The 22,706-nt window shown below is 40.7% G+C and overlaps 3 protein-coding genes across 7 annotated transcripts in view; 2 read left to right on the top strand and 1 right to left on the bottom strand.

The window, feature by feature from the left end:
* The first annotated feature begins 738 nt into the window (after positions 1–738).
* Positions 739–4,700, top strand: LOC306922334 (perilipin-2-like). Of its 3 annotated transcripts, none has more exons than XM_079499863.1 (8): positions 739–844; positions 1,078–1,112; positions 1,247–1,421; positions 2,890–2,972; positions 3,052–3,334; positions 3,443–3,588; positions 3,953–4,015; positions 4,239–4,700. In XM_079499863.1, the coding sequence occupies exons 2-8, from the start codon at positions 1,089–1,091 to the stop codon at positions 4,590–4,592; spliced, it is 1,128 nt and encodes a 375-aa protein (XP_079355989.1). In that variant the 5' UTR covers positions 739–844; positions 1,078–1,088; the 3' UTR covers positions 4,593–4,700. The 3 variants fall into 3 exon arrangements, with proteins under 3 accessions (XP_079355989.1, XP_079355987.1, XP_079355988.1); XM_079499861.1 differs by having other exon boundaries at positions 3,953–4,030; XM_079499862.1 differs by having other exon boundaries at positions 766–844; positions 1,083–1,112; positions 3,953–4,030.
* Positions 4,701–5,799: 1,099 nt separating this feature from the next.
* LOC306922227 (small ribosomal subunit protein eS6) lies at positions 5,800–9,736 on the bottom strand. The gene is made up of 6 exons (XM_079499647.1): positions 9,602–9,736; positions 8,657–8,788; positions 8,089–8,299; positions 7,043–7,189; positions 6,491–6,648; positions 5,800–5,934 (listed from the first exon to the last, which is right to left on the bottom strand). The coding sequence occupies exons 1-6, from the start codon at positions 9,605–9,607 to the stop codon at positions 5,839–5,841; spliced, it is 750 nt and encodes a 249-aa protein (XP_079355773.1). The 5' UTR covers positions 9,608–9,736; the 3' UTR covers positions 5,800–5,838.
* acer2 (alkaline ceramidase 2) overlaps positions 8,862–22,706 on the top strand; it is a 14,246-nt gene continuing 401 nt past the window's right edge. Inside the window, exons 1-8 of one of the 3 annotated variants that reach the window (XR_013789889.1) lie at positions 8,862–9,032; positions 11,214–11,294; positions 11,750–11,864; positions 14,767–14,908; positions 15,973–16,110; positions 19,181–19,318; positions 19,597–20,886; positions 21,086–22,706. The exon at positions 21,086–22,706 is cut by the window's right edge and continues 401 nt beyond it. Coding sequence is in view for 2 of the 3 variants with exons in the window: in XM_079499645.1 (XP_079355771.1) it covers positions 8,991–9,032; positions 11,214–11,294; positions 11,750–11,864; positions 14,767–14,908; positions 15,973–16,110; positions 19,181–19,318; positions 19,597–19,783 (843 nt within the window). In the remaining variant the exon portion in view is untranslated. Of the gene's footprint in view, positions 9,033–10,813; positions 11,295–11,749; positions 11,865–14,766; positions 14,909–15,972; positions 16,111–19,180; positions 19,319–19,596 lie in introns of those variants that run through there. The other 2 variants (XM_079499645.1, XM_079499646.1) reach the window with 2 other exon arrangements.

Genomic DNA, 22,706 nt, shown 5'->3' with positions numbered 1-22,706 from the left:
CAGTCACGCACACACACACACACACACACACACACACACACACACACTTTTTGTTTGATTGTTTTTACATCTTACAAAAGCTGAACTGGGCGGTATGAAGGGTACCCAACTGCGCCACCTAGGGGTTTGCGCCCACTTTGAATAAACACCTGACTGAGTTGATACACAAATTAATGTAACTCCTAATTTGGTTCGTTCGTTGTAGCCTACCAATTAAATAATATAAAGGCACATAGGTGGATGAAGTATCAAACTATAATTAACTTTTATTTAGACAACAATCGTTCATTAATAATCGGCATAGAGGCCGCAGCCTAATCATCAAACATACAAAATGCATCAGTGGTTAAAAGGGTGTAGCCTACCATTATAACTGACTCAACAATAAAATACTTAGACTTATATGGCCTATGGATCAGTGAGTGCAAATAAATAAATAAATAATAGTGTGCCATTTTCATCTGAGATATTAGTGAATATACAATTTTGTATGCTAAATGCTGTGTCAACAACACCTGTAATGGCTCAAAACAACACAGCAGCTTGGGGCAAACATCTCCATCTGCATTCATGTGTTGACCACATTGATTGATTGATTGAAAAATGTATTAACAGTTTGCAGAATTACAGTACATTTCAAGCACAAACTCAATACAACGGCTGTTAACTGTGAGTGGACGACCCAATTAAGCATTACACTTGTTTCCAATAGACCCTATCAGCTATAGGCTGATATTTCCGGCACGTGCCTATATATTAGTTCACGTAATATCCGACCGTCATTTAGTTGTTGACCGCGGGAATAACAAGAGAAACACTTTCTGAAACGCGTTAGGTAAACTATGTGAGTAACAATCTGGTGGATTCACCTGAATTAAACTTTGCAATGTAGCCTAGCCTAGGTGTTTGATAACTGGATGGCCATAGCCCAGGCCATAAGTAGCCTGATCCAATATGAATTTTGCGATATAGTGACGTGTGTTGTGAATTCATTCTAAAGCTGAATTTTGTATAGCCTATTTGCAGAGTTAATATTCAATAATCTAAGATTATCTAAGACAATTTGTTTTTCAACAGTGTAGTGAAATATGACGACGAATAACTCTAACCAGGTGAGTACAATAAGGCTGGCTGATTATATGCAATTAAGACTTGCAACAACAGGCTATTTATACTCATTTTACTTTTATATAATTTCCTCATGGTGTCGAATCTTGTTTGTTTCCTTTGACTTCTTTCCTCACAGAATGTGGTGTTTAAATTACTCAAACTACCGATGGTTCACTCGGCATGTACGATGCTCTCAGTTTTGTACGTGGACACCAGAGGTAGACATCCCCTAGTCTGTGAAGTGGTGGAGAATGGTATGAAGGCCATAATTTACATGGTTTCGCCTGTCGTCATTAGACTGGAGCTCCAAAGTAAGCATTTGCTATCGTTTACCATATTTCAGAGATTCTATGAGATGCAGCAGCATAGCATGTTGAAAATCTATCTGGTAGCCTATATCAAGATAATTCTAAAACGCATCTCCCTGGCATGTATGGTATATCTATATAGCCTTTATGGCATAATCTAGAATTAAAACGTGTAGGCTTTACTAGGCTATCTATACCCATTACATTAAATGAGCCTTCTGATTGGGTTATTATTGGGCATTGGTGAGGGTTTGGATACACTTGGCAGGGAGTCACACAATGGACAATAACATACATGTTCAACAAGTGGCTGGAGCAGACTTGTTAGTTGTTACTGACACAAGGTTATTATGGTTATGGATGTACTGCAATCAGGTCAACCTGTTTGTCTTGCCTACCAAGTAAGCCAACAGCAGGCTTCAGAATATCCCACTCCACCGACACATGCCTCCTCTATTTGAGCGACCACATCAAACACAAGGTGGATGCTGGCAAATCTGCGGCATGGTCATGCTGGACTGATTGATGATTAGGTGACATAATTGTGATGTGAAACAAACGGTGTCAAAACAAACAATTAATTCTCTTTATTGTTAATGGCATTTAATGTTTGTTAGGGACAAGATGATGCAACTTTTCCCTTCATTGTCAATGGCGTTTTTAAAACAAACATTGAACTAAACACACATTAAACCTAAATCAACCAAAGAACAAGATTCCTATACAGGATCTCCTCACTGGTCAACAAAAACACCTTGAAGACCCTAATGGGAGCCCTCGTACAAGGTTTCTTCGACTATGCATGCACCTCTAAAACAACAACAACCCTTAAAACAAGGCTCCAGACTTCCCAAAACAAACTGGTCAGGCTACTGCTTGGCCTTACTCCCCGAACCCACCTCACCCCTGCCCACTTTGACAGGCTCAAATGGCTTAGGGTTGACGACAGAGTACAGCATCTCGCTACACCATCATGATACCCATGTACCTGTCTAAATACTTCCTTAATGTCAACAAAGTCCACACCCACAACACCAGAGGGAGTTCAACAAACCATGTGCAACCCAGATTCGGCACAAACAAGGGACTATATGTTGTGCCACCCCTTATCCCTAAACTTTTTTGCCATTTTTTACTATTTTAAAAAACCTTTTAAAATAGTTCAAATAGCTGATCTACAAGAAACACAACAACATGTTTACCTCTTCTATGATGATGATTTCCTGTTTTTGGCTATATTCGTATGTCTCTAAATGTTTTGATGAATTGAAAATGGTGGGCCCTATTGTAAACAAGTGTAATGCTTTATGGTGTCGTCCACTCGCAGTTAACAGTTTTTGTATTGAGTTGTACTTGAAATGTACTGTAATTCTGCAAACTGTTAATGAATAAATCAATCAATCGAAGTCATTAGTCAAATTCACATTTGCCAGGATTGTTAATAATGGTTTCACCCTCCCTGTACTTCCAGTTTCCATGGCAAACGATCTGGCATGTATAGGTCTTGACTGGCTTGAGAATACTTTCCCTGTAGTCCATAAGCCGACAGAGAAGGTAACTTAATTTGTTTCATTCAAACAAAAAAATTGTGTTCCATCTCTGTGCTAAATTTGCCATTATCTATATCACCCAGATCACTGCCGGTGCCAAGAATATGATGTATGAGGCCAAGGATTTGATGAGCATCGCAGGCAATGGAACTGTGGACTGTGTACAATACGGCATCTCCTGGGCTGTTGGGATGATGCAGGAATTGCAGGCACAAGTTCCAGTTCAGACTTCCAGGAAGGCGGCTGTTAGGAGGCATTCACCAGTTAAGAGAGCCATCACTGCAGCTGCTCTGGAGCTGGACTCTGTACTGAGCCTGTCTGAGGCCCTGGTAGAAAGAGCACTTCCCCCAACCAGTGCAGAGATGGGTAAGTATTCATTTCTTAAAGATTGTTCAATTGATCATGTAATGGTCTTCTACATGCAATTTCTTACTGTAGTGTGTGTGCCACTTCAATAATGCCCACCTGTCGCAGCTGCAGAAGATGAAGAAGACAAAACTGTGGAGGGCTTTGATCTGAAAACAGTCAGGTCCAGCTTCTCTGTGCGACTGTTCTCCCTCACTACCAAGCTATGTAGAAGAACCTACCACCTAGTTGGCTCCAAGATACACACAGTGAAGGTCTGTAGTCGGTGCTTCACACTATTGATTTGGAAAGTGGATTTGGATTGGGTATCTAGATCAGTGGTTCTCAAACATTTTTGTCAAGGACCCACAAATTAATTAAAGTGGTTAAACCGGCATTCATACCCGTTTTGCTGGGCACCCCATGGAACCTCCTTAAGGACCTTTTGGGGGGTCCTTAGTGTTTCTCACTTTGAGAACAATCTTGATCACAGAAGATGACATTGACTCACATTGAGGGTAATAAAATGACAGTGGGGAAAGTTAATTCACACAAAGCAAACTCAAATTCATAGAATAACTGACGCATGTATACCTTTTGAGCTGTGTTGATGTAACGTATTAATTTAACTAATTGCAGGACAACTGGCTTGAGGTCTTGGACTGGAAGGATCATGTTCAATTAAAGAGACAACAGAAGGAGGTATGGGGCATTATTGTGAGTGATTTGATATCGGTCAATTTGGTTACTTTTGGATGAATTAACACTGAGGGTTTAACTGTAAACTGCAATTTCAGTCTATTCACAAAGCTGTAATAAATATAATAATGGATCTTCATTATGTCTCGCTAGCACACAGTAACCCACTTCTGGGGTCAGTGGGGTGTATAAAAAAAGTTGGTTGATCTTTGTTCTTGCCCAACAGGTCTTGGGTAGTTCTTGGGTAGAGTCTTCTTCAGTTCCATTCCACAAGATGCAGACTGGATTGATTTCGACCTGGAGTCTACCCCAGCACCTCCATCAACATGCTGTGGGTGTTCTAGTCTTTGTGTCGCAGATGTACAGCCTTATCACACCTTTGTCAGATCAAATCCTGCCTGTTGTTGTCCAAGTTTCCATCGACTCTGCCTTTACCTACTTGATCCACATTTCCATCAATGGGTTTGCGGAGGCAGTTTGCACCAACGTTCCCCAGCAGATCGAGTCTCAAATCCGGAAAGTTAAGATACCACCCGTTTTTAACAATGGGTGTAAGGCAAAGATTTGTGAGCTTCATTAATGTGAAATGGCAATTATTTTAGTGTTGATGCTAAGATTATTTGGTGGGGCTTGGATTGTTTAAATGTACACATTCTATGCAATTTTTCAATAAAGGTGATTCATTCTATTTGACTGCTTGATGTGTAATGTTTTCACAAATCCAAAAACATGGGAAACATGGGGGCGGTATGCTATTCCTAGGATAGCTCAGGTTTAGGAGCGCTCGTTTTACCACTCCGCCACATCTTTTACTACCGCAGATTTTTTTAATAGTTTTTGGATTAAGGTTGGTGAGGGGTACGTTGCTCCCCTGCTTGCGGTTATGTTTAGGTTAGAGTTAGTACTAGTCGTAGGCATAAACACTTGTGTGCGGTCCAAATTCCCTCCCATCATAGGAATAAAAAACTCGCGGGCATGCGTGTGACATCAAACCAGGAACGCCTTAGTGGCAAAAAACTACTTTCTGGCCCACACAGATGACTTTTCCACACAAGTCATATCTGATTGCATTTAAACAATGTTAAACTCCCTTTGCCTCTCGATGTGCCATTCACTTTACGCATGCGCATACTCTATTGATTCACATTGAAGGAGGATTGAGTGTTAACATCAAAATCCATACAAGTCCATTGCAGGATGTGCATCCCAGTAGCTGCAGGCTATGAATTATACTGTATCGAATTGTCTAGACTCTGTAGCAAATACTGGTATACAGAACCCAAGAAAAATGTCAGCCTTAGCTGAGATTTCTTTTCACATGGACCAGAATAAATGTACACGCATGCAATTGGGACCCCTCTCCAAAGTCCCTTATGGATAATCAACCAGATGGTCATCAGTTAAATTATGGAGGCCTAAATGTTTGTTTTTACATTACCCTGCAAGACATCTCAAATAAACTATCACGAGACCTTGCAACCAAACAAGTTGTTTCCAATTTACCCTCTTACCATTGGATTATGCTCAGTGTTTTTCTTTACTAAAATCTATTATCTCATACAATGTAAACCATAAGCTTCACTTGTGAATGGGTTATCAGTTATCGCCGATACACAAGCTCACATCACAATGCCATGAGTTGAGCGCTTTAATACAGCAGTGATAACTGGAAAAAGCCACATGCAACAAAGTGTAAAACTCTAAGCTTGCTGCCTAGTCTTGGTTTGAGCATCTCAGTCTACAATTAAATAGTAAAGTCTACAGTGGAATAAATCAAGAGGCAAACATTCAGCACATATTCGTTTATTTCTTTCAGCACATTGTTTTTACTTCTGGCTGGACTCAGATTTTGATGTGGATGCCCTCAGGGAAGAAAGACGGCGCCTCTTGGCAATTTGTTCCTGCCGCTTCTCCTTGGCCTCCTGTTTGTACAAACAAAAACAATGTGTAGGTCAAATACAGCAGCAGGACCGTTATTGCAGTCTTTACTCCTTGACCACCGTTGCTGAATGCTTCCTCAGACAACTTATTTGGCACTATAGTCAAATTGTATTCAATTAACCTACAGTTAAAAAGATAACTGTAAAGACAGTAGACATTTTATTTGGGATTAGAGTAGTAATGAGCATTTCGTGCAGCCCTGTTTTGGGTGGTTTAAAAGTCACGTGACAGGATGCCATCTGAACATACACATCAACTAGCCTTAGTATTTGTCACCAACAAACTTCATTAAAAAGGAACCAAGTATTTAACAGACAGTTATGCCTGCCTCCTATGTTACGGTAAAAGGGATTGAGAGAACAATGCAGTTCAACAAGACATTATTACGTCAGGGTGCATCTGGTAGAGCAGTTCCACAGTTACTATAGCAACACACTATCCCCCCTTAATGACTACAAGGCAGTCAAAGGGTCTGCTGGTGTGCCAAATTAACTTTAAATGCACAGCAACCACTACTCCAGTGGAATAAGCCCATACCTTCATTCTCTTGGCCAGCAGTTTGGCATACTCGGAGGCCTCTTCCTTGTTTTTCTGGGTACGCCTTCTCTTCAAGGCAATGCGGCGCCTCTTGTGTTGCAGCACACGAGGTGTCACCAGCCTCTGGATCTTGGGAGCCTTGGTTCTGGGCTTCTTGCCTAATGGAAGAAGTGAACAAAGACAGTTGTTAGTGGCCATAAAGAACTTGTCAATAGCTTCAAATGAATTTTTGATATTGATCCTGAGAATTTGTTTAAATCTGAACAAATTTGAATCAGTTTAAAACTAATTTAAGAAAGCAATTTCCCCCTCTACGATTAACACAAGGTGCATACAAGTTGTAGTCAAACTGAGAATTCAGATTTAGTGATTGAGAGAGCAATGCAGTTCAACTTCAGACATGGTTAAGTCAGGTTGCATCTGGTAAAGCAGCTCCACAGTTACTATAGCAACACGCTATCCCCCCTTAACAACTACAGGGCAGTGAAAGGGTCTGCTGGTGTGCTTACAATGTGCAATACCTGACATGCAAAAAAAACGATCAAATCTCACCTTCTTTAGTCACTGGTCTCCTAACGACATACTGTCTCACATCGTCCTCCTTAGACAGGTTGAAGAGCTTGCGGATCTTGCTGGCCCTCTTGGGACCCAGGCGACGTGGCACGGTGCTGTCAGTCAGTCCTGGAATTTCCTTCTCGCCTGAGAGGCAGACAAGTCAGCACAGGGCATTAAAGTTTATTTTTGTATGTATGCATCAGTTTAATGATATACACAAAAGCTGTAAATTTGCATTCTACAGTTGCATATATTTAACTAGGGATAGGGATCCTGCGATCCGACCGAAGATCGGATATCAGCCCGATATCAGCCAAATAACGTAGATCGAATCGTACTGCAGCGAAAATGACTGATTTAACGCTCCGATCCAGCACTTCTACACAGCAGATTCAGCATGTAGCAGCATGCAGAGGCCACGTGATCATAACAGTGTTTGCTAGTCGCAGGCAGCACCAATACACAGCATAGACTTAAATCTGGGGTGTACCGGATCGGTATCTGATTCATATCGATCGATGCTGCCATATCGATATCGGATCAGAAGTGAAAAATCTAGATCGCAGCATCCCTAATATGAACATTAATAAGTAGAAGTTTAAAACCATGAGCTACCGGTGTATGCTAGTTTTAAAGGATTAGTCATATGGAGTGACTGCAGACACATGTCAACTGCAAATAACTACATTATTTGCAAATATAAAAGTCTTTGAGAGAGCAATTACAGTTCCAATCAGCCATGGTAAAGAAACTGGTCGTATCTGAAATAGGCTCTACAGTTACTTTTGCAACACACTTTCCCCCCTCATAACTACAGGGCAGTCAAAGGGTCTGCTGGTGTGCCATACAGTCAATTGTTTCCAGGGCAGTCAAAGGGTCTGCTGAGTGCCATACAGTCAATTGTTTTTATGTTGAAAAACATCCATACGTTTTCAAATTTCAAAAAATAAAGGCAATGGTCGATCATTAAGCTCACAGCATTGCGATGCTTGTAGATCGGCCATTTATTTTTGCTGCTCCATTTGATTAAAAGTAATAATTACCTTTCTTGACGATGACCAAGTTGAGAACGCTGAGGTTGGCGTCGACAATGCAACCACGGACAGACTTGCGCTTACGCTCGCCAGTTCTGCGGGGGCGGTAGCAGGAGTGGCCCTTGTAGAGCAGCAGGCGCACACGGCCATGGGTCAACACACCCTGCTTCATTGGGAAGCCCTGTTTGTCGTTGCCTCCACTGATGCGCACCACATAGCCCTGCATGAGCAGATGACATGAACATGTTACTGTACTGCATTAAATGTGTCTGACATTGCAGAACTATTTCAACATTAACTAGTATTTTATCATTAGCTAGGTTTAATGTCTACCAAGCTGGGAGTTCAGATTTTGTGATTGAGAGAGCAATGCAGTTCAACTTCAGACATAGTTAAGTCAGGTTGCATCTGGTAAAGCAGCTCCACGGTTACTATAGCAACACGCTATCCCCCCTTAAAACTACAGGGCAGTCAAAGGGTCTGCTGGTGTGCTTACAATGTGCAATACATGACACGTAAGTCATGTATGTATGCATACAAAATCTACAGTGTCATATTCATTTCAAACTTGACTTACCTTCCACTCATCACCCAGGGGGTCGGCAGACACCTCACTGGCCATGCGCTTCTCGTAAAACGTACGCAGCTTCCTTTCATCGTCCACTTCTATCAGTTTCTGACAGCCAGTGGCTGGGAAAGATATGTTCAGCTGTGGGACAAACACAAATCGACCAACAATTGTTTACGCTGCAAAACGTTTGGGTAAAACATGCAAACTTCACATGTCCCTGTTATGTGTAGTGACGAATGAAACTTGACCCTAGAACTCTCGAGTTAGACTAGTTCATGGTGTAAATTAGCCATGTATACAAGCAGGTCAGATCTGCATAGCTTCTTGGTAGAACTCTGAAATGTTAACAGGAAGCTACCAATTCACAACACAAGCAAGACAGGTAGGTGGAAATCCTGGACCTGAATGTTCACACACACGCAAACGTCCGTAACCTTTAACGTCACAAAAGCTTAAACCTAACCTTAACCTCAAACACGATGCCTAACCCCAATTTCACAGAAATTATGCGTAACCTCAAAACCACGTCGACATGGCGAAACACCGGGGAAATAAGTGTCCAGCCGGTAAGGTTAGTCCGACACCTCTGCTAAGCTAAGTAGTAGCCACTTTACACAACCATTGAAACAAACTAGTACGATTCGATAACTAGATTGAACATAAATCACATGGCATAAACAACCCGTTAGTAAATGAAACGTTAGAACTTATTTTAAACTTATTCTTGGGTGCACATTTTCTGGCAGTACTAGGCAGCCATATTTCCATTGCCTTTCAACACTGGATCGTGCTAGCTCCGTGTATAATCAACAAACATCCGAAGTGGTAGAGCCATGTTTCACACAACAGAGTACACATATAGAACATGCAGATTCAGGGCTTCAATCATACCGGATTATTTCATAGAGAATGTGAGAATATAAAGATAAATATTAAAGTCAAAATTTGTACCTTCATTTTGCTAAACTGCCCAACGAGAGGCCACGGAAAAGAGACCGGATATCCGCCTTCGTTGTCTCACATAGGCTGAACATTTCTCGCGATAACGTACGTTTTCCTCTTTTCAGATTATTTCATGCCCAATATTATTAATACTTTGATGGACATTTGTAAACACACACATAATAACATGTTTTTTTAAACGGAAATCATTTATTAAATTTAAAACGGCCTTTACGCAATGTATGTAATATAAATCATGGCTATAATAATTTGACGAGAATCTTTTTTTCCCCCTTTTTTTTAAGAACACTTCGTTGTACTACGGTGTCGCGCGCCAGAAAAAGCAGACCTACAAGCTTGAAGCATACAACGCATCGCGGATATGACGCGATGTGAGTTTGTGAGCTCTGATATTTTCGGCGCGTGCGACACCGTCGTACTCGATGGCTCTGGTACGAGTAGTACAAATTGGGGTTTTAGTGTTGCCATGTCCACTTATTATACGTGACGTTGGGCTTGTTTTCTGTAAAGTTGCTTGAAAAAATTTACCTCGCGTCTGACGCGTCACCAGACTTTCCAGTAAATAAATAATAGCCTACTTGCAGTATGCGGTTTTTTGGGCTTGTTTCTAGCGTACATGCTTATTTGGGCTTGTAATGTTTCCTAATGTTGTTTAAACCTAATGAGCATGTATTGTAGATCGGCTATTTTCCAAATGGCTTCTTTTGGGCTTGTTTTCGTAGCTTATTTCTCAAATCGGGCAACACTGGCCAGAAGTGCGCTTGCGCTGGCGTCAAGGGTGCCAACATCCAGAGCCATAGAGTAAGACGGAGTTACGAAAACTCCGTTCACTTCATGGGGCCAGTCCAATGGCGGTTCTCCTACATAGACTTCTATTGAGAATGGGGACCACAAATAGGGACAAGTCCTGGACCGGAAGTAGGCAGAAATGCATTGGACCCAGGCAACAGCCCAGCTTTAATGATCTTAAATCCCTTTATTTTAGATTGTTTTATAGTAATCGTACAACATAAACATTACAGAGACTTTAGTTGTCACTGTACAATATTTTAAAACAGTTGTCATGTTGCACACATGCCTAACATAGCTCTTATTTGCGCCGCCCTCGTTGAAAACAATGCATTTCAAACTCCGCATGAACAGCGCTCGAGCGCTCGGTTTCTGCCCCCTCAATATCCTAACTCTTCATTGTCTTATGGATCTGCCAACAACGAGCGACTAGTCTGTCACTGACTGTCCCTGAGCTGGGCTGGCCAGCCAGTGGCTGTCACAAACAGTCAAAAGTATATAGGGGTTGAACGTCACGACCACCGGCTAATGGATTATGGCAGTAGTGGTCTGCAATGCAACTGTGTTCGCTATGTTATCGCATCGTCAGATTTACAAAAGGCATCGCGTTTGAAGACGTCGCGTGAAATCTTCTCCTCCGGTCCGGTCCGGGTCCCGGCCGTCTCTGAGAAAAACACGCCAGTGTTCTTCTTCCATGTAACACAGTGACTGACTGTGTCTTCTGAACGGGTGGTGTCCTGTTCACACTGTCTGTGTCACACTCAGAACTAGTCCAGACATGAGTAACGTTGATCTTATTTTTTGGGACCAGTTGCAGGCTGGTAGCTCCGATGTGGACTGGTGTGAAGGCAATTACCTCATCTACCCCAGCATCGCTGAGTTTTACAACACGGTTGGTGGTGGTGATCACTTTATTATTTCATTTTTTTGTCTTTCCCCCTTAAATACGTTTCTTTGTTTGTGTTGTTTTTGCACAAGGCTCCTTTGTTTTGCTGTCACATATACGTTGCTAAATTCTAAACTTGATGGCTGTTCTTCTCTATGTGGTTACTTATGAACTGAATGTATGCTTTGTTTATGCTATTTTTTCATTTTAAGTTTCAACTTATGAAAGAGATGGTAGTTTTAAGCAAGCCTCACATATTGTGTCTCCCGGTTATTTAAGATGATGGAGGATGGATGCGATTTTGTTTCCTGTTCAATGTTAACAGCTATTTTTATGGTTATTTTCAGATCTTCCCATATAGAACATTATTTATTGCACATTTGCCAAGCATATAATTTGCTTGTTCAATTCCACTCTAACATTTTGGCTCATTTTTCTTTCTCTTTTATTTATCATTTCAGATCAGCAACATATTGTTTTTTATTTTACCACCTATTTTAATGTGCTTGTTCCGCCAATATGCAACACATTTCAACAGTGGGATATATCTAATATGGATCCTACTAGTTGTGGTTGGTAAGTTGCTTTGCTTATGGTCTTTATGTAACCATATCTCTTTATGGGCTGCTTTTTATTTTATACCTGAATGTGATTCTATTTTGATACAACTTTGCAAATGTTAAATGCTATTTTAGACCCTTAGAAATAACATACTAAGACAAACAGACTATTTTCTAGATTTTAGTTGGCACACATTTAGGCTACTTCTTGAATCCTGGTGTTACTTTATGTCAGTGGCATACGAGATGATGGCTGTGTTTTGTCCATCTCAATCATATTGCAAACACACCACTTGCCCTGTCAGCAAGGATAAGGATAGGAAACTGTCATGAGACAACTCCCACAACCTCTGTTCCTGAGGGGTGACCGTTCCTGAGGGGTGACCTTTTAATGGGAAGTCAAGTCAGATACTGTAAAGACTTGGCTTATGTGTTAAGAATGTCAGCAGCAACCGTGTTACATAAGTTATGTAACACGGTTGCTGCTGACATTGTAATTAACTGAAGGTTAATTCTGTCTAATTGTACATTGTAAATCAATTCTTGATCGTGCAATTTTAATTGATGATTGATTTATACACCATTTGAGAGCTGTCAGCAGTCTCATTTCAACATCAAAACCTCAGCGCATCATCCATGCAAACTGAGCCAGTATTACTAAAGTAAAGCAAAAACAAACACTCCAGCGTTGATGCAAAAATATGCATTTGGGCTACTGCCAAACAGCTGTTCTTACAGAATAAAGTCCCTGGCCTTTACACAGTGTTGTCCTCAGTTGGCTGTCCTGTCCACATTTCAACATCTAGCACTGAACCAGGAATGTGTGCTCTTTATGATGGGATAATGTTCTGAATTGCATCATTAACTAAGAGGCAGACATGTTTTGTGTGTGAGGTTCATTGACATGGTTGTTGTTGGGACATAAATATAATATAGCCATGTAGGGTCACATTCTTTCCCTCACTAGAGTCTCTAGAACTAGGATGACCTCTGACTAGGACATTAGTTTTATGTTCTAGTATGAAAAGTGCAGCTGTTTACCCAAGCCCATACAGGCGGCCACAGGCCTATGATTGATTGAAATTTTTATTTCAGTGTGCAGAATGGGTACATTTCAAACGAAAGCACAAGTCAATACAAAAAACTGTTACTGTGGACGACACCAGGGACGTAGCTGACCATTTGGTTGCCCTACTTGTAGGATATTTGTGCTGCCCCCCCTCCCGACGAGAGTGCTGCTATTCCTCATCCAGATCGGCTATTTTCACTGTTTGTGAGGACGCACACGGCCGCTCGTTATTATGCGGCAGAGCCGCAGAGAAATGTGTTATTTTGAGGGTCGGCTTGGCACATTTTGCTGCCCCCCTCGGCGTGTTGCCCTACTCGCAGTGCGTATTGCGCGTATAGGTAGCGTCGGCACGGGACGGCCATGGTTAAGCATTATACTTGTTTACAACAGGGTCCACCATTTTCAATTCATCAGAACATTTAGAGACATACACTTCTATAAAACAGGAAATCGTAAAAAGGGAAAAACATACAGTAAGGGTTGGGGGGGACTCAGACTTTATTTTACGGGGGCCAGTTTCGAATTGCAGCCGTCCTTAGGATCCCTTTGAGATCGGTTTTGAAGGAGTCAAGGGATTCACGTGTCTTAAAGGAGAATTCCATGCTAGAACGCTTTCTTACCTTTCTTTGTAGTTGTTACGTCCCCACCAAAGAGGTCCAGGTGTTTTTTTGTGCAAAAACTCCTTATTGGCTATTTCCCCTACCATAAGCCCTCAATGAATTGCATTGTATTGAATGGGCTATGGGGTGTTGTGCTAATTCGCTTATTTCCATCGAAATAAGTAGTAAAGTGTGCCGCTTGGGATATTATTTACATTATGACGAGAGGATATATACAAAAAAATAATAATTTTGGTAGCCATGGAAATATGGCTGTTGGTAGGGCGTTCCACATTTTGGTGGCATAGGAGCGAAATGAATTTAGACCCTTGTTTGAGCCGAATCTGGGTTGTACATGGTTTGTTGAACTCCTTCTGGTGTGGACTTCGTTGACATTAAGGAAGTATTTAGACGGGTACATCTAGGTAGCGAATCTTGTGGACCAGACCAACTGCAAGATGCCTACATAATATTCATCACTTAGGTTGAGTAGTCGGATAGCTACCAATAATGTTCTGTATTTTATTTTAACTCATTTTTTTCCGCCTTCTTTTTTATTTCAATTATGTCTGCCCATAACATCTCAGCCAGTGGGCTGAAAGGTTGTCATGACTTGAGGCAGTAATCACCATTGATGAGAACTATGCTAGTCGCCTGTAGTGCCTCCTATGAAAACCGTTCAGATAATATCAGGTCTGTTGGACCCTGATAACTAAAAACAAGGAAGAACGGGGGGGGGACGACATTCTGCATACAATTTAAAAATATGAATTCATACTCCTTCATGTGTAGCTAATAGCTAAAACCAGCTAATGGCTAAAATTATAGCTAAAACCAAAATGGTTTTAGCTATGATTTTGCGAACACTCCATTATGCACACCTTTTACTTAAAAAAATCAATACAATACATATTTCATAAGCCAAATCATGGGCTTGAGAAGTGAAAGTTTATATATTGCACATTTGACATGCTTCTGGACCAAATATTTGATTTGTCTAACGTTGGTTAATGTTGTCTACATTTACTATACCATATACTACAGTGACATTACAGTAGACAGATTTTCACTTGAACCATGTTATTTATTTGAGTGTGAAACACTTTTGTGAAATACTTTTTCTAAACATAGTTCTCCTAATCATATATGTTTTACAATGATTCTGGTTTTGATATTTATTCACTTGAAATTAAGTTTGTTTAGCATCCTTTGCTGTATGTTTTGTAATATTGTATTTGCTTTTTCCCTAGGTATTGGTTCTACATATTTTCATGCTACGCTCAGCTTTCTTGGTCAGATGCTGGATGAGTTGGCCATCCTGTGGGTACTTATGTGTGCCATTGGCATGTGGTTCCCCAAGAGGTACCTACCCAGGATGTTCAGGAAAGATCGGTAAGTTACAAAACATGGTACAACAAAAGGATTGTCTTTGCAGTCTGCACATTACAAAGTACACATTTACTAAGAGGTGAAGGTCTTGTGATGTTTCAATAATGCACTTTATTTTTTTCAGAACAAACAAAAGATTCCACTGTTATTTATAACTAACATATTCCATTGCAGTTAAATATAATGTCATGATGAAACAAACTTCTCCTTTGTATGTTTTGCCAAGAAATGTTTCCTTCAAACACTGAGCCAAGTTTGTCTGTTGAGTTTACTGTTGGTCACTCTTTCTAATCTTGTGTCGACTGGTATGGCTGTCCAGTTTAATTATAGGTCTGGTCAAGATAGCTGACACCAGTAAATACCACATCACATGTCTTGACTTCTCTTTTCCTTTGTCATAAAGCCAGTATGCCTGCACCCTCACCTCAAGCTGAACCTTCCAAGTTCAATATTGTTAATTTTGTTCTTCTATACAGTGGTACAGTATAATAACAGTATATCCATCAAAATCATAACTTTCAACCTGGCATCCTTATTTTGGGCACATCTCCATGTGAAATTTTGGGGGTGGGGGGTGTAATATAGCCCAAAAACAGGCTGGTGCGACGCGTTGTGAGCTTGTAAATTGGTCGTTTTTGTTGTACACCATCATAAGACCAAAGGTACGTTCGGATATAGGCACTGAGCGCATACGTGAGTGCACTCGCGGTGCGCATGTCCGAACGCACCATAAGTATAAAATAGGTAAAAAATAGGTAAAAGAATTGATGACATCAATTCATTACCAGCTGCTACCTTATGGTAGCATGGCTGAGACGTCGGCTAGACGCAAAAAGTGTGTGGTTGCCTAGAGACGAGCTGCCAATCAGGACGATAGGTTGTCAGTACAGCCAATGAGAAACATAGGTCTCAACTACAGCAAGTGGGTGTAAAAGCACCGCAGAGAGAACATTGACCAGATGTGCTTACACAGCAGCTGGTAAAAATAGTTGCTAATTGACTTCATTGATTGAATTTGACATGTGTTCATCAAAGTTTTGTAACTTAAGTTGCTTTTCCAAATCCAGGTCACGGTTTAAAGTGGTCATTGCCATCTTGTCGGGGATCACCACTGGGTTGGCCTTCGTTAAGCCAGTCATCAACTCATTGTCACTAATGACCCTGGGCATCCCTTGCACTGCACTGCTCATTACTGAGCTCAAAAGGTTAGTATATTGGGTCTGTTATCTTAATGGAAGCATAGAAAACAAGACAAGCTCACCCAGTCTACATGTCAAAGTGTCCCTGACTCCCTCCCCTTGGGGCTAGCCATCTGAGCAGCCATCAGCTCGATGACGTTGTAAATTTATTTTCCCTTCCCCCGGGGACCAGGAAAATACTCCCCTGAACGATTTGTACCGTATATTAGTTCAGAGTCAATACAATGTGAAAGTTATATATATTTTTTTTTAAGATATTTTTTTGCGGCTTACGCCTTTTTTTATTGGTTTTTGAAGGGACAGACAGTAGGCTGACAGGAAACGGGAGAGAGATGGGGGAAGACATGCAGTAAAGGCCGTGTCGGGCTCGGGAGTCGAACCCGCGGCACACTGCGACTGGATTACCAGTCGGGTGCCCAGACGGTTACGCCACCGCCTGGGCAATGTGAAAGTTATTTGTCAGTCTGTTTGTGCAAACCTTATTCACCCTTATTATGAGGCAATTGTCAGGCTTCTGTGATAAAGTGCACTAACAATTACTCAATGTCAAGACGAGAGTCTAGGCATGCACCACTTTTGACCTATTGTACTCTCACTGCCTCAGCATACCTCTGTCCTTTTAGCAATTTTAAGGGTCAACCGGACATACATGGTATGTGTGTTGCCATCCTTCCGAATGTGCTTTGTTTCTCTACTTCTAGCCCATGTTACAGCAACTTGGGGGCGTGATCTGTTTTTTTCCGTTTCCCCACATCCGATCCCTGATTCACCACTTTCAAATTTGTAGCCCTCATTTAGCCATTGTTTAACCTGCATGTAATTCTTGACATACCGTAACTCGCGATGGCAGTCATCTTTATTAGCAGCTTGTTTTTGTTCTGCTAAGTGAGCAAGAGTTCCTGTTGCCCTGGCTGATGATGGACTACTGCTCATAGACTGTTTTTCTGCTAGTATTTACAGAGGGAAGGCTACAGGGTCACTGACCTTTGCTCATACCACTAATGACTTGATGGACGTTTTTGCAGTCCATTACAGTGAACACACAGCCTGAGCTCAGTGGTATTATGCTGCCGAATTATTGACCATAATCTAAGATGAAGTAAAATTATGATAGTTATAGTCTCACAGTTTAAGGATTGTCAATAGTGAATTACAGTACAGTATATATCCGCCTATTTGGACAGTAGTGGCTCAGGACTGGGAATCCCCGGTTTGATCCTGACAACACCTGGTATCATATTGAAGTAAGTGTACTTGAGCAAGACTGAACCCCTAAATGATACCTGGGTGCTGTTCAATAGCAACTGGACAGGTTAAATGCAGAGAACAACTGTGTACTTGGCAAAGCTTGCCTTTTATAATCTGCCCTCTATAAGAATAGACCTCCCATTAATCTCTGGGCTGTATCTTGCGTTGCTTCCCTGATCTTACAGTGCATCTTCCTTTTCATTCCCTGGTGTGAAAGAATCTTCACCACAGTGCTCAACCCCGGATAGACTGGGCTGGCCTTTCATTATGTTACAGTATCTCTACCTCAAATGGTTTACTCATTCCACTATCTCTGCGGGGAGTAACCCTAGTGCCGTTTCTGTACTCTTGTGCTTTCATAGAGAACACATGATCATGAACGGTGCCCAGACAAAAATGATACAATTGAAATTATTTAATCTAGCCTATTTCTAAAAAGGTCTAAAAGTATGTGCCCACCATTTCAAATGGTAGAAATTATTTGTGTAGCTCTGTTCTTTCCCTGTTAACCTGCCGGCCTTTGTAAAGTGACACCTAATATATTGTTATACACTCTGCTGTCTTTGTCCTTCCTCAAAGACGTATTATTTGCCCTTCGTGTCTCTATTTTTGTATTTCCTCTTTCTGATTGTGTAGTGGCAGAATTGTGTAGGTTTTCTCTGGGTATATTTAGCAAGATACAGACAGCTTGCTACCACACACTAATTGACTTGTTTCACTTGGCAAGCTGTGCAGTAGATGTACATGGTTCATTCCAGTTAATACGCCACAACCTAGGAACATTTTCATCAAACAGCATGTGTTAAATTAATGTAATCAATGTGTTTGTCACAATGTTATACTAGTTCTATAGGGTCAATAGAGTATACAATGGTTTGCCTCCACGTCCTTATCTCCCTGTGATTACAGTACATACTTGACTCTGGTCTCGGCTGCATGTCTCTGACTGGTATGCCTGAGGACAAGGCTAAGAATAGATGATTAGCACATGTCACTCTTGGTGGATGGAGGGACAGGGACCACTGTAAGATTTGTTTCCGCAGTGTTCTTTAGCAGAATGCTTGAGTGAATGTGGTTATACATGATTGTTAATCACAACTCGCATGGCTTCCACTATAGAAAGGAAGGAGCCCTGTATGTGTGCTTTAAATGAGAGAGATCTCTTTATTTCATTACTCTTGGTCCATTCTAAAAAACATAGTAAACACGAGAGGTATGCAAAAAAATAATAATCATAATATACCTTATATACCTGTACCATGTCTCCACATAGATGACTTTCAACAGAGGCCTAGAGGCCCTTATTGAGGCACTTATCCCCCCTTCGTACCATTTTAAGAAAAGTGCTGGTTTCACTTTTAAAATAATAGCTACTTGAAGAAGATAGTTTATGCAAGAGAGAGACAACGGGTAATAGGACCACAGATATTATCAGATGTTTCCACATGAGTGGAAACTTGTGGAGAGAAACTTATTTTCGAAGCAAATCTATGTGCACTGCACTCTTAAGTCAAAAAAGAACCATCTGATATGTTTCATAAGATTGTTTACATGCATGGCTGCTATTACATGTAGCTCTGCTGTTCATTACTTATCTTGCAGATGGCAATGCAACTTGTGTTTTTGACTGTAGAGGTTTTCTTTTTGCCAGAGAGCAGTAAGTGTTTTGTTAAACTGACCTATATTTTCACAATGATAATAATACTGTGCATGAATGTCTTAGTGACAGATTCACAGTATATCAGCCTGACTTGTGGCCATTCTCTCATTAAGGCTTCTCTGCACAGCAATATGCATGCATTTGTAAGTATTCTGTTTGTGTTTGCAGGTGTGAGAACCCACGTGTCTTCAAACTGGGACTGATCTCAGGGATTTGGTGGGCTCTGGCACTTCTCTGCTGGATCAGCGATAGGATATTCTGTGAAATGTGGTCCTCTGTCAACTTTCCCTACTTACATTGTGCTTGGTAGGTTGGAGGCAACTAAACAAAATAATATATTGTGTTTTCTGCAGTTACATGTAGGCATGTACTGCTATTAATCTTTCACTGCATATTTACTACCCTGCACCAGCAGGTATTGGCCAAGGGCTAGGCCATTTCCCTTGTACTCTTAAGCCTAATTCATTGTACGGCAGTGTTGCTTGCTGAAAATAAGTAACCAATGCTACTTTTAGTTGAAGATGTAATTTCCTGTCAGAGATGTAGAAATTATGTTTTTTTCTTTCACTCTCTTTCTCCGAAAGGCACATCCTCATTTGCCTGGCTTCCTACTTGGGCTGTGTGTGCTTTGCATACTTTGACGTGGCGACCGAGGCACCGGAGCGAGGACCTGTCATCATGTTCTGGCCTAATGAGAAATGGGCCTTTATCGGTGTACCCTATATTACCTTACTCTGCGTCCACAAGAAGTCTGCTGTCAAGGTGACTTAATTTTGGTCTAAGCCTATTATTCTGCCAGTTAGACTCCAGAATGTCTCACAAGGATGCATCCTAACATCAACTGCAGACTAGTACTAACATGTCTGCAAGTTGGTCAGCCGGTGATCTTGAGATAGAATCTTGACAGTAAACCACCCTTTGGCCTACAATAAGCCTTTCCCTTTCCCTACTTTGGCTGCAGTTTTGTTACAGTATTCTAACGGAGCACAAAATGCGTACCAATATTTTGAAGTGACACAATATCAAAGCCAGGAAACCTGCCACATCTTTTTATTTCAGGCACACCAAGTGAATTCTCATGTTTTGGAGAAAGAAATCATGTGCTCAGTTTATACAGTATAAATCATGTATGGATTTAGGTGTTCCACAGATAACCGAGGGAAAATGTATTCCAAAGTTTTATGGTAACTTTTTACTTCAAAACACCTTCTTATACAGTGTTATATTGTGATATAAACATAATCCCAGCATCTTATAGATGCTCTCTTGTTATTGTGATCTGTGCATTTAGGCACTGGAGACATTAACTGTGAGTATTGCATTATGCGTCAAACTTCCAAAGCCTTATTGCATAACCAGTCTCACATTGCTATAGTAATTTGTCAGAAAGCTGCTATTTCAGTGGTTTATACATTATTGTAGAACTCTTGTAAGGGCATTGTCACAGAATTTCACACTGTCCTTAAAAAAGAAATCAGAAAAAACAGCACCACATTTTTACATTTAAATCTATGAGAAATGACCAAAAGGCGACTGCATAGTTCATACCACAAAAGGCTTTAACAGGTGCTGGTCAGTGCGCATATTTTGGCACAGTGGTTTATTTGTCGCCGTGGGCTGCTTATTGTTATCATGATACATTTTGTCGAGATTACTGACTCAAGCCTTTAAGCTTTAAAATTAGCAGCTCCTGGATGAGGTTGTCATATGTCCCGTACCCTACCCGCTGTCAAGGGGTGGAGGTCCCGTACCCTACCCGCTGTCAAGGGGTGGAGGTCCCGTACCCTACCCTCTGTCAAGGGGTGGAGGTCCCGTACCCTACCCTCTGTCAAGGGGTGGAGGTCCCGTACCCTACCCGCTGTCAAGGGGTGGAGGTCCCGTACCCTACCCGCTGTCAAGGGGTGGAGGTCCCGTACCCTACCCGCTGTCAAGGGGTGGAGGTCCCGTACCCTACCCTCTGTCAAGGGGTGGAGGTCCCGTACCCTACCCTCTGTCAAGGGGTGGAGGTCCCGTACCCTTCCCTCTTGTCAAGGGGTGGAGGTCCCGTACCCTACCCGCTGTCAAGGGGTGGAGGGTGTTGTCTTTGATTTTCAGGAGAAAAAGTGTTATAGGCAGTGTAAGGCAATTTATGAAAGCTTTAGAGCCTCATGTATTTCGAGTACATAAGCCCTTTTTACATAAATATAAACAATAGGCTTCTTCTCGAAGTTGTGCCATGTTTGCTTCCAGCATGCCAGTGTGACAATTAAGGATATTATTTTTTTATAAATGTATATGCAATTCTGTACATAGTTAACATTTTCTCATTATCTAACATACTTAATTTTGCAAAGGAAATGTTGTATTATGCAAACATGTCATCTGCATTATTGTCTGGAATGTACAGGTACCTTTTAATAAGAGTAGCCCAAACAATTAGGCGAACAGAATGTGAACAGAAAGTTATTTACATTAAATTCATTGGTCGTATATACAGTACATGTTTTGTCAATATATGTGATAGTGAGTGCAATATAATTGAGTTCCCAAGGAAGATAGTAATGGGACATAACGAAGGACATATTTAGTACAAAATGTAAGATTGCTTTAAACTCGAAACATAACTAATTGGGACATTGCTCAAAGATTTTACAGTTTTAGGCTAAAAAGAAATAATGTTGAACTATAGTCCATCTACATCCATGAAACACTGTTTGCAAACAATTATTGGTGAAAGCTTAGCTCAAACATTTAAAAAAGAAAGAAAGGGAACATTTCAACAGCTATTCTTCAACTTTGTATTACCTTAATAGTATTTCAGACTTAGTATTTCAGTCTGTATAATATTTTATTCCAAATAGTAATGTGTTAACTTGTGCAAAAAGCCTTAATCAATGGGGATGATGAATTGGAAAGGTAAATGAAGGCACATTGTGTCCGAAGTTTGTATTGCTTTGTACTTCCTTTCTGACGTGACTTAATAGAGCTGGGCAATATATCGATACAATATGTACTAATTTTGGTTATGATGTAATTTTGTCATTATTACCTAGCCCTAAGTATGGGGTAAAACTGGGATGGATTAGATTCTATGACCTAACCACCAGCATTTAAATAATCAGTGTTTTTTCGCTGTTTAATCATGTAGAATTCAAAACCCTGTAGGACTTAAAACAATCCAGGATTACCAAAGTTTCAAATGATAGATTCCAGGAAGTAATCCTACTGCGGGGGTGTATGAATTAATCCCCTATTCTCCTTAAGAGCTTTCTGGAAACTCTAATTCAATACACATGGACATTTATGGGACACCATTTCTTTACTTATTTATTTATTTTTAATGAATAGTTTTTTATTTAGCCAAATTAGGTATTTTCTTAAGTAAAGCACAACCAAAATATAAACAATGAATTATGGATGTGTGGCATTGATATATTTGCAATTTCAACTGTTCATTTCAACTATTTTTGGCTCAAATTGGCTGCCCCCTTTTTTTTGACAATGTCGAGAGAGTGGATGTATTGACCAAGAATATTTATATTGCAGGTCAATTTGAATTAGTATTGATAACCCTAACTCTATTCAGAGTGGTTTATTCCTGAGATGCAAAATCGAATGCAACCTATGAAATGGCAAGTTAATGCATTTGTGATTGAGCATGATAGTCTAGTCTAGCTACATAATATACAGTATGTGCTATAATGTAATACATAAC

This window comes from Electrona antarctica (assembly GCF_951216825.1).
Source record: "Electrona antarctica genome assembly, chromosome: 4".
NCBI lineage: Eukaryota > Metazoa > Chordata > Actinopteri > Myctophiformes > Myctophidae > Electrona > Electrona antarctica.
The sequence above is the reverse complement of the archived record's forward strand: the minus strand, read 5'-3'. Positions and strand labels throughout refer to the sequence as shown.

What these genes read in the sequence shown, in the direction of transcription:
- LOC306922227 (XM_079499647.1), bottom strand. An exon ending in CTTGGTCATCGTCAAGAAAG is followed by an intron (nt 7,190 to 8,088) that starts GTAATTATTACT and finishes TCTGCCTCTCAG; the next exon opens with GCGAGAAGGAAATTCCAGGA. An exon ending in TGCTGGCCAAGAGAATGAAG is followed by an intron (nt 5,935 to 6,490) that starts GTATGGGCTTAT and finishes TTGTACAAACAG; the next exon opens with GAGGCCAAGGAGAAGCGGCA.
- LOC306922334 (XM_079499861.1), top strand. Translation starts at nt 1,089, where the DNA reads ATGACGACGAATAACTCTAACCAG. An exon ending in CGACGAATAACTCTAACCAG is followed by an intron (nt 1,113 to 1,246) that starts GTGAGTACAATA and finishes CTTTCCTCACAG; the next exon opens with AATGTGGTGTTTAAATTACT. An exon ending in CCCAACCAGTGCAGAGATGG is followed by an intron (nt 3,335 to 3,442) that starts GTAAGTATTCAT and finishes CACCTGTCGCAG; the next exon opens with CTGCAGAAGATGAAGAAGAC.